This window comes from Aethalodelphis obliquidens, unplaced genomic scaffold, assembly GCF_003676395.1.
Source record: "Aethalodelphis obliquidens isolate GAN/ISIS:26980383/991018 unplaced genomic scaffold, ASM367639v1 scaffold7, whole genome shotgun sequence".
Classification (NCBI taxonomy): Eukaryota; Metazoa; Chordata; class Mammalia; order Artiodactyla; family Delphinidae; genus Aethalodelphis; species Aethalodelphis obliquidens.
The window spans coordinates 48,790,312-48,802,381 of NW_020837951.1; the positions used below are offsets into that span (position 1 = coordinate 48,790,312).

General features: G+C 38.6%; 1 protein-coding gene across 2 annotated transcripts in view; it reads right to left on the reverse strand.

Moving 5' to 3' along the window:
* Positions 1 to 24: 24 nt before the first annotated feature.
* The window catches only part of MAMDC2 (MAM domain containing 2), a 189,251-nt gene continuing 177,205 nt past the window's right edge, over positions 25 to 12,070 (reverse strand). Inside the window, exons 14-16 of one of the 2 annotated variants that reach the window (XM_027105708.1) lie at positions 5,624 to 5,883; positions 397 to 481; positions 25 to 258 (exon numbers count right to left, since the gene is read on the reverse strand). In XM_027105708.1, the coding sequence (XP_026961509.1) occupies positions 194 to 258; positions 397 to 481; positions 5,624 to 5,883 (410 nt within the window). In that variant the 3' untranslated portion in view covers positions 25 to 193. Of the gene's footprint in view, positions 259 to 396; positions 482 to 5,623; positions 5,884 to 12,070 lie in introns of those variants that run through there. The other variant, XM_027105709.1, reaches the window with a different exon arrangement.

The window sequence follows — 12,070 nt, forward strand, 5'->3', positions numbered from 1 at the left end:
AAAAAAAAAAAAAAAAAAAAAAAAAAGCCCTGAGTCAGTATTTTTTGCAAAAGTAATGAAAAAGAGTGCTCTGAAGTCATTTTATAACTTATGAAATGGTTAAGACTGTCCAGTATTCATTTGTCTTTTTTTTTTTTCATTTTGATTGAAGAGAGGTATGGCTTTGTTTAGTTAATCCAATTCAGATCATTCTTTAATACTCAATTTCATTTAAGTCCTCAGAATATCCTGATGAGTGCTGAGTTATATCTTCCATTTCTGTCAGGAAAGACAAATAGACAATAATAGTTTTCTCTATTTTTACTGCATAAAATACTTAATTTGCATTCTTATGATTTGAGACTATTGCAAAATCCCTTTTCAGTCAAACTTATATAATTGTAAAAATATTGTTACCCGCACAGGATCCTGCTTGAAATTTAACATCATCAATGGCAATATCACTTCTTATTGACACTCCCCGAATGGCTTCAAAAATTATCTGAAAAATAATGAAGTTTGAATTTAGAAATAGAGTCATCCTGGTGAAACAATGCTGGTCAAGGGCAAATCCAGGCTGTATGGGTCTGTAAGCCTAGATTGTTCTCAGGGGCCCCCTTTCAGGAAAATAATACAAAATCACCAATTCAAATTTAGGTACAAAAGGGAATATTTATTTGAAATTTAAAGAAATTCACAAAAATTACTGGAGCCTTGGAGATTCAAGTTCCTTTCTTCTGAGACATTTTTAGGCAATTTCCCAGAAATGCCCACCTAGAAATGCCTCCTGGTGGTGACCTGGTTTCCGTCCCCACCTAGAACATTCTACTCCCGGTACTCACAGGGCCTATGAGAGTGAGGGGCCCAGAAGCCTAAGATTCCTTAGGCTCTCCCTAAAGCTACCTTCATACTAGTACTAGGTGGGAGAATTAAAATGACGGATGAGACCCAAGTATGAACAGCAACATATAACAATTAAATTTACCAAAAAGACAATGGGTCACTTATCATGTTAAATACCATAACATCCAAGACACAGCCCAAGAAAAAGAGGAAACCAGTTTCATGACTTTAGATCCTAGAAGAAAATAACTGATCAAATATTCAGGTTCTAAGGAAAATAGATCATATTACCAGCTCTAAGGCTGCTCTGATAATGGTTAATAAACCACCGAATACTCCAGGGAGGCTTATAGGTAATGAAAATCGTCCAGAAGACACATTTGCTCTACTCATTTTATGAGCAAATGACTCCCCATTGAACTAGTTTATGATTTAAACTAAATCAGAGACTATAAAGTGGATAATTAATAAGCATATGAAACTATCTTGAAATTAATGACTCAAAGAAGCTTTAACGACGGAAATGTTGCAAAATAACATTAATAGAAATTCTAAAGATATGACCCTAAACAAGAATCCAAATAAATGGCAAAAAGAGGAAAAAATGTCCTAACACATCTTGATAGGAAGACATATGAGTGTAGTTAATAAGTGTTTTGGTTTTCTGGACAACAGTAAAATCTGTTTTTTGACCTCCACCTCTGCAATGGAAGTATAATAGGAAAATCACCTGATGGAATTATACCCTGAATTGTCTTCAGTTGGGCCAAACACTTGATTTCATACAATCCTCTCCTTTGAATTTCCTTCATATTTGAGTGATCATCGTTTTATAGCATCATGATTGCCCCTTTGTATTATTCCCCTATTTGTATCTGTAGAAATTCTATTAAATAATTGTGGTTATTTTAGAATTAGATAGAAATATTATTTTTTTTTTCAGTTTAAGTATATTATTTTTTTCAAAAGGTTACTAAGTCATTAGCACATAAATACTAATTGTTGGGACTCCACTACTTGATAAATGGAACATTAGCTATATTTTGGTCTAGGGACACCAGGAAAAAAATTACTGAGATTAAGGGTACCATGAATAAGAAAATTTGAAGACCTGCTCTTAGCTCAGTACCCAGCACATAATAATTCCTACTAAATGTTAGGCAGTATAATGAACAATATGAATGATATAAATATTTCATTGAGCTGAGAATTTGTCTAACACTCTCTTTCAATGGTATCAAAATTTAAGAAATCAGGGAGGAAAATACCTGAGAGCAGAGGAGGAAAGGTAAGCAAGGAATCCAAAGGAAATAAAATCATTTTGTGTTTTTGATCAGTGGTGAGTCAGGTTCTGCTTAGCACTTTAATAAATCCCTTAGGAAAGGACATGATTAAAATTTTGCCACTTAATGCATTTTTTTCTACAAAGAAAAAAGTCTGATGACTGGAATATCATCCAGAGGCCACCCAGGTATTTCCCCTATAGGATAAATCTCAAATGACGGCAGTACTACAACATTCTAAAAATCACCTACACCTGCCCACCACCACTAGTGATGTACACATTTACTTCTCTAGTTCTGTGCATTTTCCTGATCTCCAGTCTCATAGCCTATTTTTTACTTGACACACCCACTTGGATGTCTGATAGACATCAAAAGCTTTGCACATCAAAAACCAAACCAGACCAAACCAACTGTTAATTTCCCTCCTGCACATACCTCCCTCACTCCTCCAGATCTGCTCCACCTAAGGTCTTCCTCATCTCAACAAAGAGTGACTCCACTCTAGCAGTTGCTCAGGTCAAAAACTTTGAGGTCATCTGGACTCTTTCTCTCAAACCCCACATTCCACACGGAAGGAAGTCCTGTGGGCTTCTGATGACATCTCACTTCTGCTGCACAGCCCAACCCACCACTCCTACTCCTCTTGCAGGAGCCCCCAGAGTCTACTCCACTGCAGCCTACCGTCCATGTAGTACCTGGAGTGATCGTTTTAAAATATAAATCAGACTGTATTACCTTAAAGCCATCTGATGGTTTCTCATTGCTTTTGGAATAAATTTCAAACTCTACCATGTCACCCAAGGCCTTACATGAGTATTCCCTGATACTTCTTTGACCTCATTACCTGATCAGCTTGACTTATTCTTTTCCATATCACTTATTAACACCTGATGTTACATTGTATATTTTTGTTTCACATTTTCTACCTCTCCACCACTAAAATGTAAACTAAAAAAGAGTAGGAACTCTATGCTATGTGCATTGCAGTATCCCCGGCACTTAAAAATAGTAAATGGTCAATAAATATTTATTAAAAGGAGATATTTTGGCCTTATACTATAGGATCTCAGTCTGGATGCCTGATGTAGCTATTGAGATTACCAAGTCTGCCATGGTTATAAAGACCAGAGATATTTGGGAGAGAATATATTTTTAGAAACAATAATAGTATCTTTTTATAGTTTGGTACTTTAAAGTTTATAAACCCTTTCACAAGCATAATCTCATTGGACCCTCACTCTAACTCTGGTGATATCAGCACGGCAGGCATTATTACCCCATTTTGAAAATGTATAAACAGTCTCAGAGAGGATAACATTTCTCCAAGATCACTCAGTGCTTGTGGCACCCAGGGCAATGAGTGTATTTTGGGACTTCTATGGTGGGAGGGAACATAGAACAGTGGCTTAGAGATACAAACTTTGGAACCAGTCAGATCTGGGATTGAGTTCTCACTCTGCCACTGACCAGCTGGAGATTTAGTTTTCCCCATCTTTAAAGAGGAGCTATAATATCAATTGGAAGAACTCATGCACAGCTCTCAGCACTGTAAGTACCTGGCACATAGAAGATGGCCATTTGCACATGAGTGTCTCTGTGTTTTATTAGACACTAGGATGTTTTGGAGAACCTAGTTCATCGTGGTCTCCAGACAGTCCTGAGGGAATCACAAAATCAAGAAGAAAATTCCTCATGGCAGGTTCACATCTGTTCCATTCTGAGCCAAAGGGAATGGTCTGGAATCTTCTTTCCAAATTGAGAGCTGAAAGTCTCTCAGGTCATTCCTCACCTTTGAACTTGAACACCCCAAGATGCCACCCCAGGTGCCTCACTACTTTGTGCTCAAAAATATTTTCAAACAACAAGCCACCTAGCAAGTCTAGTATATGCAAGGACCTGTACCTGGCCCCCAGGTTAGATGCTGGGAAGTCACCTGTTCCATAGAACTCAAATTCTAGAGCTCTTCTGCATCAGCATCATTTGGGGCTTTTAAAAAACATCTGTGCTCAGGCTCCACCTGAGAGACTCAGATTCCTTTCTCCCAATAACAGAGATTCTTCATCTTTAGAGTGCATCAGAATCACCAGGAGGCTTGTTAAAACATAGATTTCAGGGCCCTAATCCCCAGAGTTTCTGGTTCAGTAGTTCTGAGGTGGGGTCTGAGAATGTGTATTTCAGGTGAATTTCATATTAGGTACATATGCATTTCAGGTGTTGCTGCTGGTCTCAGGACCACACTTTGAGGACATTTGAATAGGGTAGGAGTATGAGTGCCCTGATAGCCTAAAAAATTAATTCATCATCTCTGAAGGATGATCAATGATATCAATAAGTTCCTGAGTGATCCATTTTCCTTCTGTAAGCAGATATTAAATCACTATCAAAATTATTCCTGGGGCTTTTTCTCTTTGCCAAAGTTTTAGATAATTTTATCCATGCCGAGATAATGGGCCAACAGTAAAGAACGGCACATCTTCCCTCTGTCATTTGTTCTTAGCAATCCAGCACCCTAGATGGCACTGTAACCTGGTCACCTGAGCTTCTGCAATTCATTCCCATTTAGATCTGCAGAAAATTAATTTTGGTTAAGGGCTGGTGTAAAATAATGTCTTTCTTTTGGATACTTCTTCCTTAAATCTTCCTTTAAGATTTGCTTAAACCAAGCGGCCAGTGGTTGAAGTTGAGGGGTGCTGGTCCAGAAGCAAGGATGAGGAGGAAGTAGGGCTTTTAGCTGAAGGTCACACCTGGAATTCTATAGAGCAATTTCAGGAATAGTCAGGGGTCTGATGATATCTCCCCAGAGCTTTCTGGAGCCTTGGCTCACGGCAGGCAGGTGAAGTCAGTGGCTTTCAGGAGGCTGCTGCTGATTTCTAGACTAACTGGCTGCTTAATCTCACCCATTGGAATTGAAAAGGCTCTTTCTTATTGCTGTCCAGATTCCCTTGTAATTGGGATCCTGTAGGATGGAGGTCTTCTACCGCCCGTGAGAAGACCCAAGGGGAGACCCAGGACATAGGATCAAGACTAGTTTCTTCTGCATCAGTGCGGACAGAGGCTTAAAAATTTACTCTGGACCACATACTCTGTTAAATAGAAGCTTACAACAAAAGCCCTTGTGTGCGGCTAATGATGAGTGAAAGATGCAGCTGCAACAACTAATTAGGTAACACCATGTTTAGAAGAAAGAGAGACTCTGTTTTGGAAGTTTGCAGGATACACAGAATATACCTGACACTCAGAATGCACCAAGACAAAAATAGATACACTTTCATCACTGAGTTGCAAAAATCACTTTATGCATAAATACCCAAAGCTTTCTCTTTCTGCCTAATTTCCCATTCACTGCTTAGGTTCAGTCAATGTAGACTAATTATTTTTACTCTTAAACAAGTACTGCCTTTATCTATGACCCTGAAAAAGAACAAAACATTCTTGATGGTAGCAAGAAAAAGAAAGAGCATCAGAAGGTTAAAGGAACATTTCCCATCACTTGATTCTCATCTCTTTTGGCTTACCTGGTGTCGCCTCTCACAGGTGTATTCAATCAGCACTCGTAGCCAGGAGATGCTCTGCTCACCTTTTCTTCTCCATAAGAGGGACTCTTCACTGTCACCTTCCTTTTTCAAATAAACATTCAGGAGGCCAGTCCCTGCTCCATACATGTGGTAGAAAAAAGTCAAGCAGTGTTTTCCAGTGACTCCTCGTAGAGGCCTGGACAAGAGTCGTGCTTTTTGTCCGTACACCATGTGGGAAGCCTCGATGTACATGTAGTAGCCTTGACAGCAATGCAACATCAGGTATTGTTAAAAAGGACACTAATTATATTCGCTTCTTTCTCTTATATATACATGTATATTTTTCCAGATTATTTTCCATTATAGGTTATTACAAGATATTAAATATCGTTCCCTGTGTTGTACAGTAAATCCTTGTTGCTTATCTATTTTATGTATAGCAGTTTGTATCTCTGAATCCCATACTCCTAAGTTATCCCTCCCCTCTTCTTTCTCTTTTGAATAGTGTTCTTGGAAACAAATCAGAGTCAATGAATGACTTGACTACAGTACTGATAAAGGATTTATAATTTTGGAGAATATGTATAATCCAAGGAGGATAAATATGCTACAAAATTTAGACCATCAAAATAAGTGTTTTCATGTAATAATTTATAATTCAGTTTAATATACAGGAAGTAATAAATATACTAGTATTGTGCCACTGAGGTGGCAATTAACATATCAGAATTTATCCTACTAATTCGTGGACAATACTCTGAGCTTCTAGACACTGGTTTAGGGGAATAGTCAGGTAGATCTGGGTTCAAGTCTTGGCTCTAACATTTGTTGTCTGTGTGACTGTGGTCTAATGGATTATCCTCTCTGAACCTATTTTCAATTTAAAAATAAGGATTAATAAACCTGTGCTACAGAGGTGTGAGAATTAAATAATGTGTGCGACATATGCTCACATGTAATACATATTCAAATATGAGTTTCCTGTCCTGCCCTCTTTCCTGAGGTTTTCTGTGACACTTCTTGAAAATATAATTATATAATATTTAATATAATTATATATGACATTTTATATATTATATATCTTATACTATATACTGTACATCGTATACATGTTAATTATATAACACTTTACATTTCCATTTTCCTTTCCTAACTTTAGTTTGCTTTTTAATTTACTGGTTTCAGGCAGAAGCGGAATTAGTTCACATGTAAATAAGGCAGTGGTGTGTTGGAGCCTGTTTCCACTGGCTCCAAACAATCAATTGTGTGATTTCTGTTGGTAGGTCCAAATGGCTTCACATTGGTAGTTTGAAATGGGCCATGATGGAAGTATTTACACCACAGAAATGGGACATAACTACAGATCAGCCTTCCCCGCAAAATTGAGCTGGTTGGTATTAAATAATTACCATGAAGCTACTGAAACAGGCAATATAGTAAGAGTAATTTCTAGAATAATACAGCCATAATATAATTCTGTGTACCTGTGGCTCATTTTTAAAAAAACCTTGCACTCTACATAAGTAGCTCTTAATCTTTGCTCATTTGATGAAAACTTTATATCTCTTCTACCTGAAAAAATATGCACAGGTTTTTGTATGTGATTTCATTGTCTTCTTTGCCGATATTGATTTTTTTACATACACAATGTAAAAATAATTTTTACATAGTGTTATCTATTATTTCACACAGAAATTAATGGCTGCATTGAGGGAAAAAAAGAGATCCCAAATAATGCATGCAAATGAAATGGCTTCTAGAGCATCTTTATAGTTTGAAGTTTAATCAATGAGGTCCATTCATTTCCCAAAAGGCAGTGTGTGAGATACCCCAACCAGAACTGATCAGAAGCTCCACCTACGCTCCTTCAAGGCACTCCTCCTCTTCCTTTCCCTCATTTCCGTAAAGACCTGAGAATCCTACATGCTATTAAAAGGGTGGGAGAAAGAGTCCTACCCAATTTGGTCTTATCAAATAGTGTGCACTGTGCAACCCCTTCCCCCAGCGTTTCACTCAGTAAAGTTATCACCCTGAAAAACTGGGCGATCAGAGTCATGGGGTGTGGGCTTTGTCAACCAGTCATCCCCATGACCTGCTCTAAAATATTGGGAAAATACTGTCATTTTTCTGGCGTGCTCACCAATGACATCCTCATTACTAAAACCAGTGGTCAATTTTCAGTCCTGGTCATTCTTGTCATCAGTAGCATTGGACAGAGTAGATCACTCCTGCCTCCTAGAAGGACTTTCTTATCTTGGTCTGTGGGAAGCTGACCTCTCCCGGTTTTTCCGCCACCTCACTGCTTACTCCTTTGCTAGTTCACCCTTTCTTCTCTGACTTCTTGACCCTGGAATGCTCCAAGGCCCAGTTTTTGAACTTCTCTATTCTCACTCACTCCTTTGGTGATCTCATCTTGTTTCATGGCTTTAAATGCTCTGTGTTGTCATATCTCAAATTTAAATTTCCAACCTCTTTTCTGAAATCCAGACTTGTTTATTTAAAGTGCCTAGTAGACATCTCCACATATTGTCAAGTAGACATCTCAGACTGAACATGGTCAAAACGAGGCTCCTAACAGCCTTGCCCTAAAGCCTATCCTACCCTTTCTAGTTGACCAGGCCCCAAACCTGGCCATCATATGCCACTCTTCGCCTCCTCTCTCTCTTCACATCCAGATGGTCAGGAATTCCTGTTGGTTCTACCTTCAAAATATGTCCAGAATCCAGTCATTTTTCTCCTCACCACCTGCATTGCTACCCCCTGGTCTGAGCCAGTATCATTTCTCAGGTGGATTAATACAACACTTCCCAACTAGTCTGCTTGCTTTTACCCTTGTTCTCTGCAATCTAATCTCAACATAGCATCCACAGTAAACCTTCTAAAACAAAAGCTAGCTTTTACCATTCCTCTGTTTAAAACCTTCCATTGGCTCAGCATTTCACTCAGAGTGAGAGCTGAATGCCTGAAAATGGTTAGGGCCCCATACGATCTCCTGCTCATTCTCTTAGCTCTCTGATTCTACCACCTTTCTCCTCACTCACTCTGGGTTGTGTGGTCACACTGAGTTCCCTAGTGTTCCTGGAATACAGTAGGTATACTACCACCTCAGGGCCTTTGTGTGTGCTAAACTCTGCTTAGAATGGCTTTTCTCTCATATAATCTCAGGTCTCACTCTCTCACCTCTAACTCTGATCAGATATTACCTTTTCTATTAGGCCTATTCTGACTACACCATTTTCAAATAGCAATTCCCTTCCTCTGGCACCCCTCTTTCTCTATACCCTAATTTATTATTTTCCACACCATTTAATTGCCTCTTAACATACTGTATGATTTTCCTATTTTTTATGTTTGTCTCCTTCCTCTGGAACACACAAAGGCAGAGATATTTCCTTGTTTACTTCACTATGCCTCCAGGTCCTAGAACAGTGCCTGGAACATAGTAGATGCCCAATAAATATTTGTTGAATGAACAAATGAATTTTTTCCACAGCTCTAAGCCACAGACCAGTTTGACCATTTCCAAAGCACATGGCTCTACCAAGGTCCCTCCAGTTGCATGAGGATCTTGGCAATGAGACATGTACTTGAATAGGATGCTCCAAGGCAAAGCTGGAACAAGTCCAAGTTTTGATAAAATTAAAGTCATATCAAAGCAAGTGTTCTCAAGCTAGTTCCACACCATCTGATGTATTTTTTAACCAAACACACATTCTTAACTTCATTATCTTCATTCTTTCACTGGCAATAAAATTGCTACACAAGAAGCACTGGGGTTTTTACACCTTTAGCAATGAGAGGAAATTTTGTTGTTCTTTTCTCTAATATTTCCTAACTTAAGCAAGACTAGATATAAACAAATACAGATACACAAAATCCTTACAGAAGGGTGTATTTAATTTAATTCCATGGAAAATAAAGTCAAAGCATGAAATGACCACGGTTTCTCACCTACTATGCACAAAGGTATTCCATACTATCCTATACATAAGTTAGTATAGCACAGTGAACTGAAACCCTACTTTAATGCATGTTTAAATTAAAAAATATTTCCTCCAGAAATAATTCTTAGGTAAATAAGAAGAAAGTCAAAGAAAAATAACTTTGGTGCCTGGCTTTGGGGCACTCAAAAGCCTACTTGAATCCTAAGAAAAGGACCTTGGCTAAAGATGAAACACTCAGTTGTGGGGCGGGGAGGGCTCCTCTGAAAGATGCTGTCACTGGGAAACTGGAAAGTAGAGACTATTGTGGGTCTAAAACATGAAGTGTTTTCAGAGTGGAAAGGAAGCAATAGATCCATCATAAGTGAGAGATGACCCAAGAAGTATCTTCCGTCTAGTGATGATAGTGCATCCCAGTGATAACAACATGAGTCCTGGCCAAAATAGTCCGAGGTCCTGGAAGAGAGGTAAACCTCTAATCACCTCCAGGATTATCTAACTGAATTCTTTCTTTCGTGAGTACTGTGCACTAATCATTTAGCCTCAACTGGATGAAGCATTACTCTGGTAATGCTTTCAGCTCATGTGTCTCTGGGTCTTGGGTATCTGACTGAAGCCATTACCTAAGGCTTCCAGTTCCAGAGATTGTTGTGTTTAGCACCATGAAAGATGAAATGAAAGCTCCTAAGGTGTTTGACATGTGTAATTGTGCTGCTTTTGGAAGAGAGGGGTAACATCCAGGGGAGTGTCAGTATAACTGTGCCTCTCTGGGGCACTGGCACCAGTCTGCTTTTCTTGAGTAATGCTGACCGTTCCAAAAATCCTTCAGGTTTTTTTTTTGTTTTTTTTTAAACGGTTTCTATTTTAAGCACATATGCATATTCCATAAGGCAATACTGATTTAGACTAATCTAGATCAACATCTATACCTAAAAATAATTGTAACATATTTGTCAACTGATCAGAATTTGTCCCTTTGATGCCCAGACCAATTATTCCTCTTGATTCCAAATATGTTTTGCTTCTTGACTTGCATGTGACACTTCCTTTCCCCAGAAAAGATCACAGCTTCACGGAGAGCCAGTCTGCCTCACATGTGTTTGGAAAGCAGAGAAAAGCCCTGTGTGTTGACAAGCTTTGCCACATTCCAACTCCAAATGCTGTCTGTCTCAGCAAACAAAAGCTATGGATTGGAGCCAGGAGCCCCAGTGCTGAAACCTCAGACTGGCTTACGTGTTCCTGCACATGAAGGATTCCAGTCTGCAGAAGGGATTATTAACTAGAGAAAACAAATCACTTTCTCTGTGGATCACTGTTTAACATTCAAGACGGGGGTTCCAATGGGTCTACTGGGAGATGAGGGTCCCATCTGTTCTTTGCTCAGCAGCTGTGATGTGTTGAGACACACACCATATTTGTAATTTGGAGCAGTGAAGCAGCTGTTCCTCTAGTCTAGCAGCCTCCTCTCACCAGGGCCAGGAAGGAGTGGGGGGCCGTGTGGAATGAATAGCTAGCTGCTTCATTAAGCTGAAAGAGGATTCTTAACAATCAGGGAAAAAAGATACCAATGCTTTGGGAAGAACAACTGCTAAATGCGTCTCTCTAAAATTGTTCTTTGCTATATCTTTTAAATGATCTTTAAAGCTCCGTCATAAATGAGGAGTTATTATTTTTTGGGTACAGAGTTTCAGTTTGGGAAAATGAAAAAAATTTCTGGAGATGGATGGTGGTGATGGTTACACAACAAGGTGTATGTATTTAATGCCACTGAATTACGTATGTAAAAATGCCTAAAATGGTAAATTTTACGTTATGTATATTTTACCACTATTTTTTTAAAAAGCCTGTCATAGAAGCCTTCTCTTGTGTAAGCAGAGTCTGACAATATCAGAAACTAGTGTGACAAGTTATGAAAAGATTGAGGGAGATTGGAGACTTTAATAATCTGGAGCCAACTGCCCCAATAGTTACAGCCTAGTTGGGTAGCATCATTACATGTATGGATATTAGTACCAAAATTCTTAAAAGACAAGGACTTGAATGAGACTGCTATTAAATTTCAGCTATATAACCAACACATTAAAGATATAATTTTGAATTTCTTTTGTCTGACAGCACACTTTTATAAATAAATGTCAGCATTTGGTATTTTAATGTATCATTGATATTTCTACCACACAAGAAGGGGGTGTTCTTAGAAGTGCATAAGACTCCTACGTTTAGTAAGTAGCGTGTCGGAAGAGAATTTAATTATCAGAAGTACAGAAGATGTATTGAAACACTGAACAGTACCACAAAAGAAACTGACGGTGTCTCTTTCTTTGGAAATTGTTAAGAAAATGATGAATAGCTACGTTTCTAGGATTTGGTGGTAGGGAGAAGAGAGGGAGGACTGGATGACTTTTAATCTATTCACTGGTGGACTCAGTGAGCTAGGAAATGCTACAGTTGAAGGCATTTTCTCACTAAACTGGATAGCTATCTGTTCCTTTATTTATTCTACTAT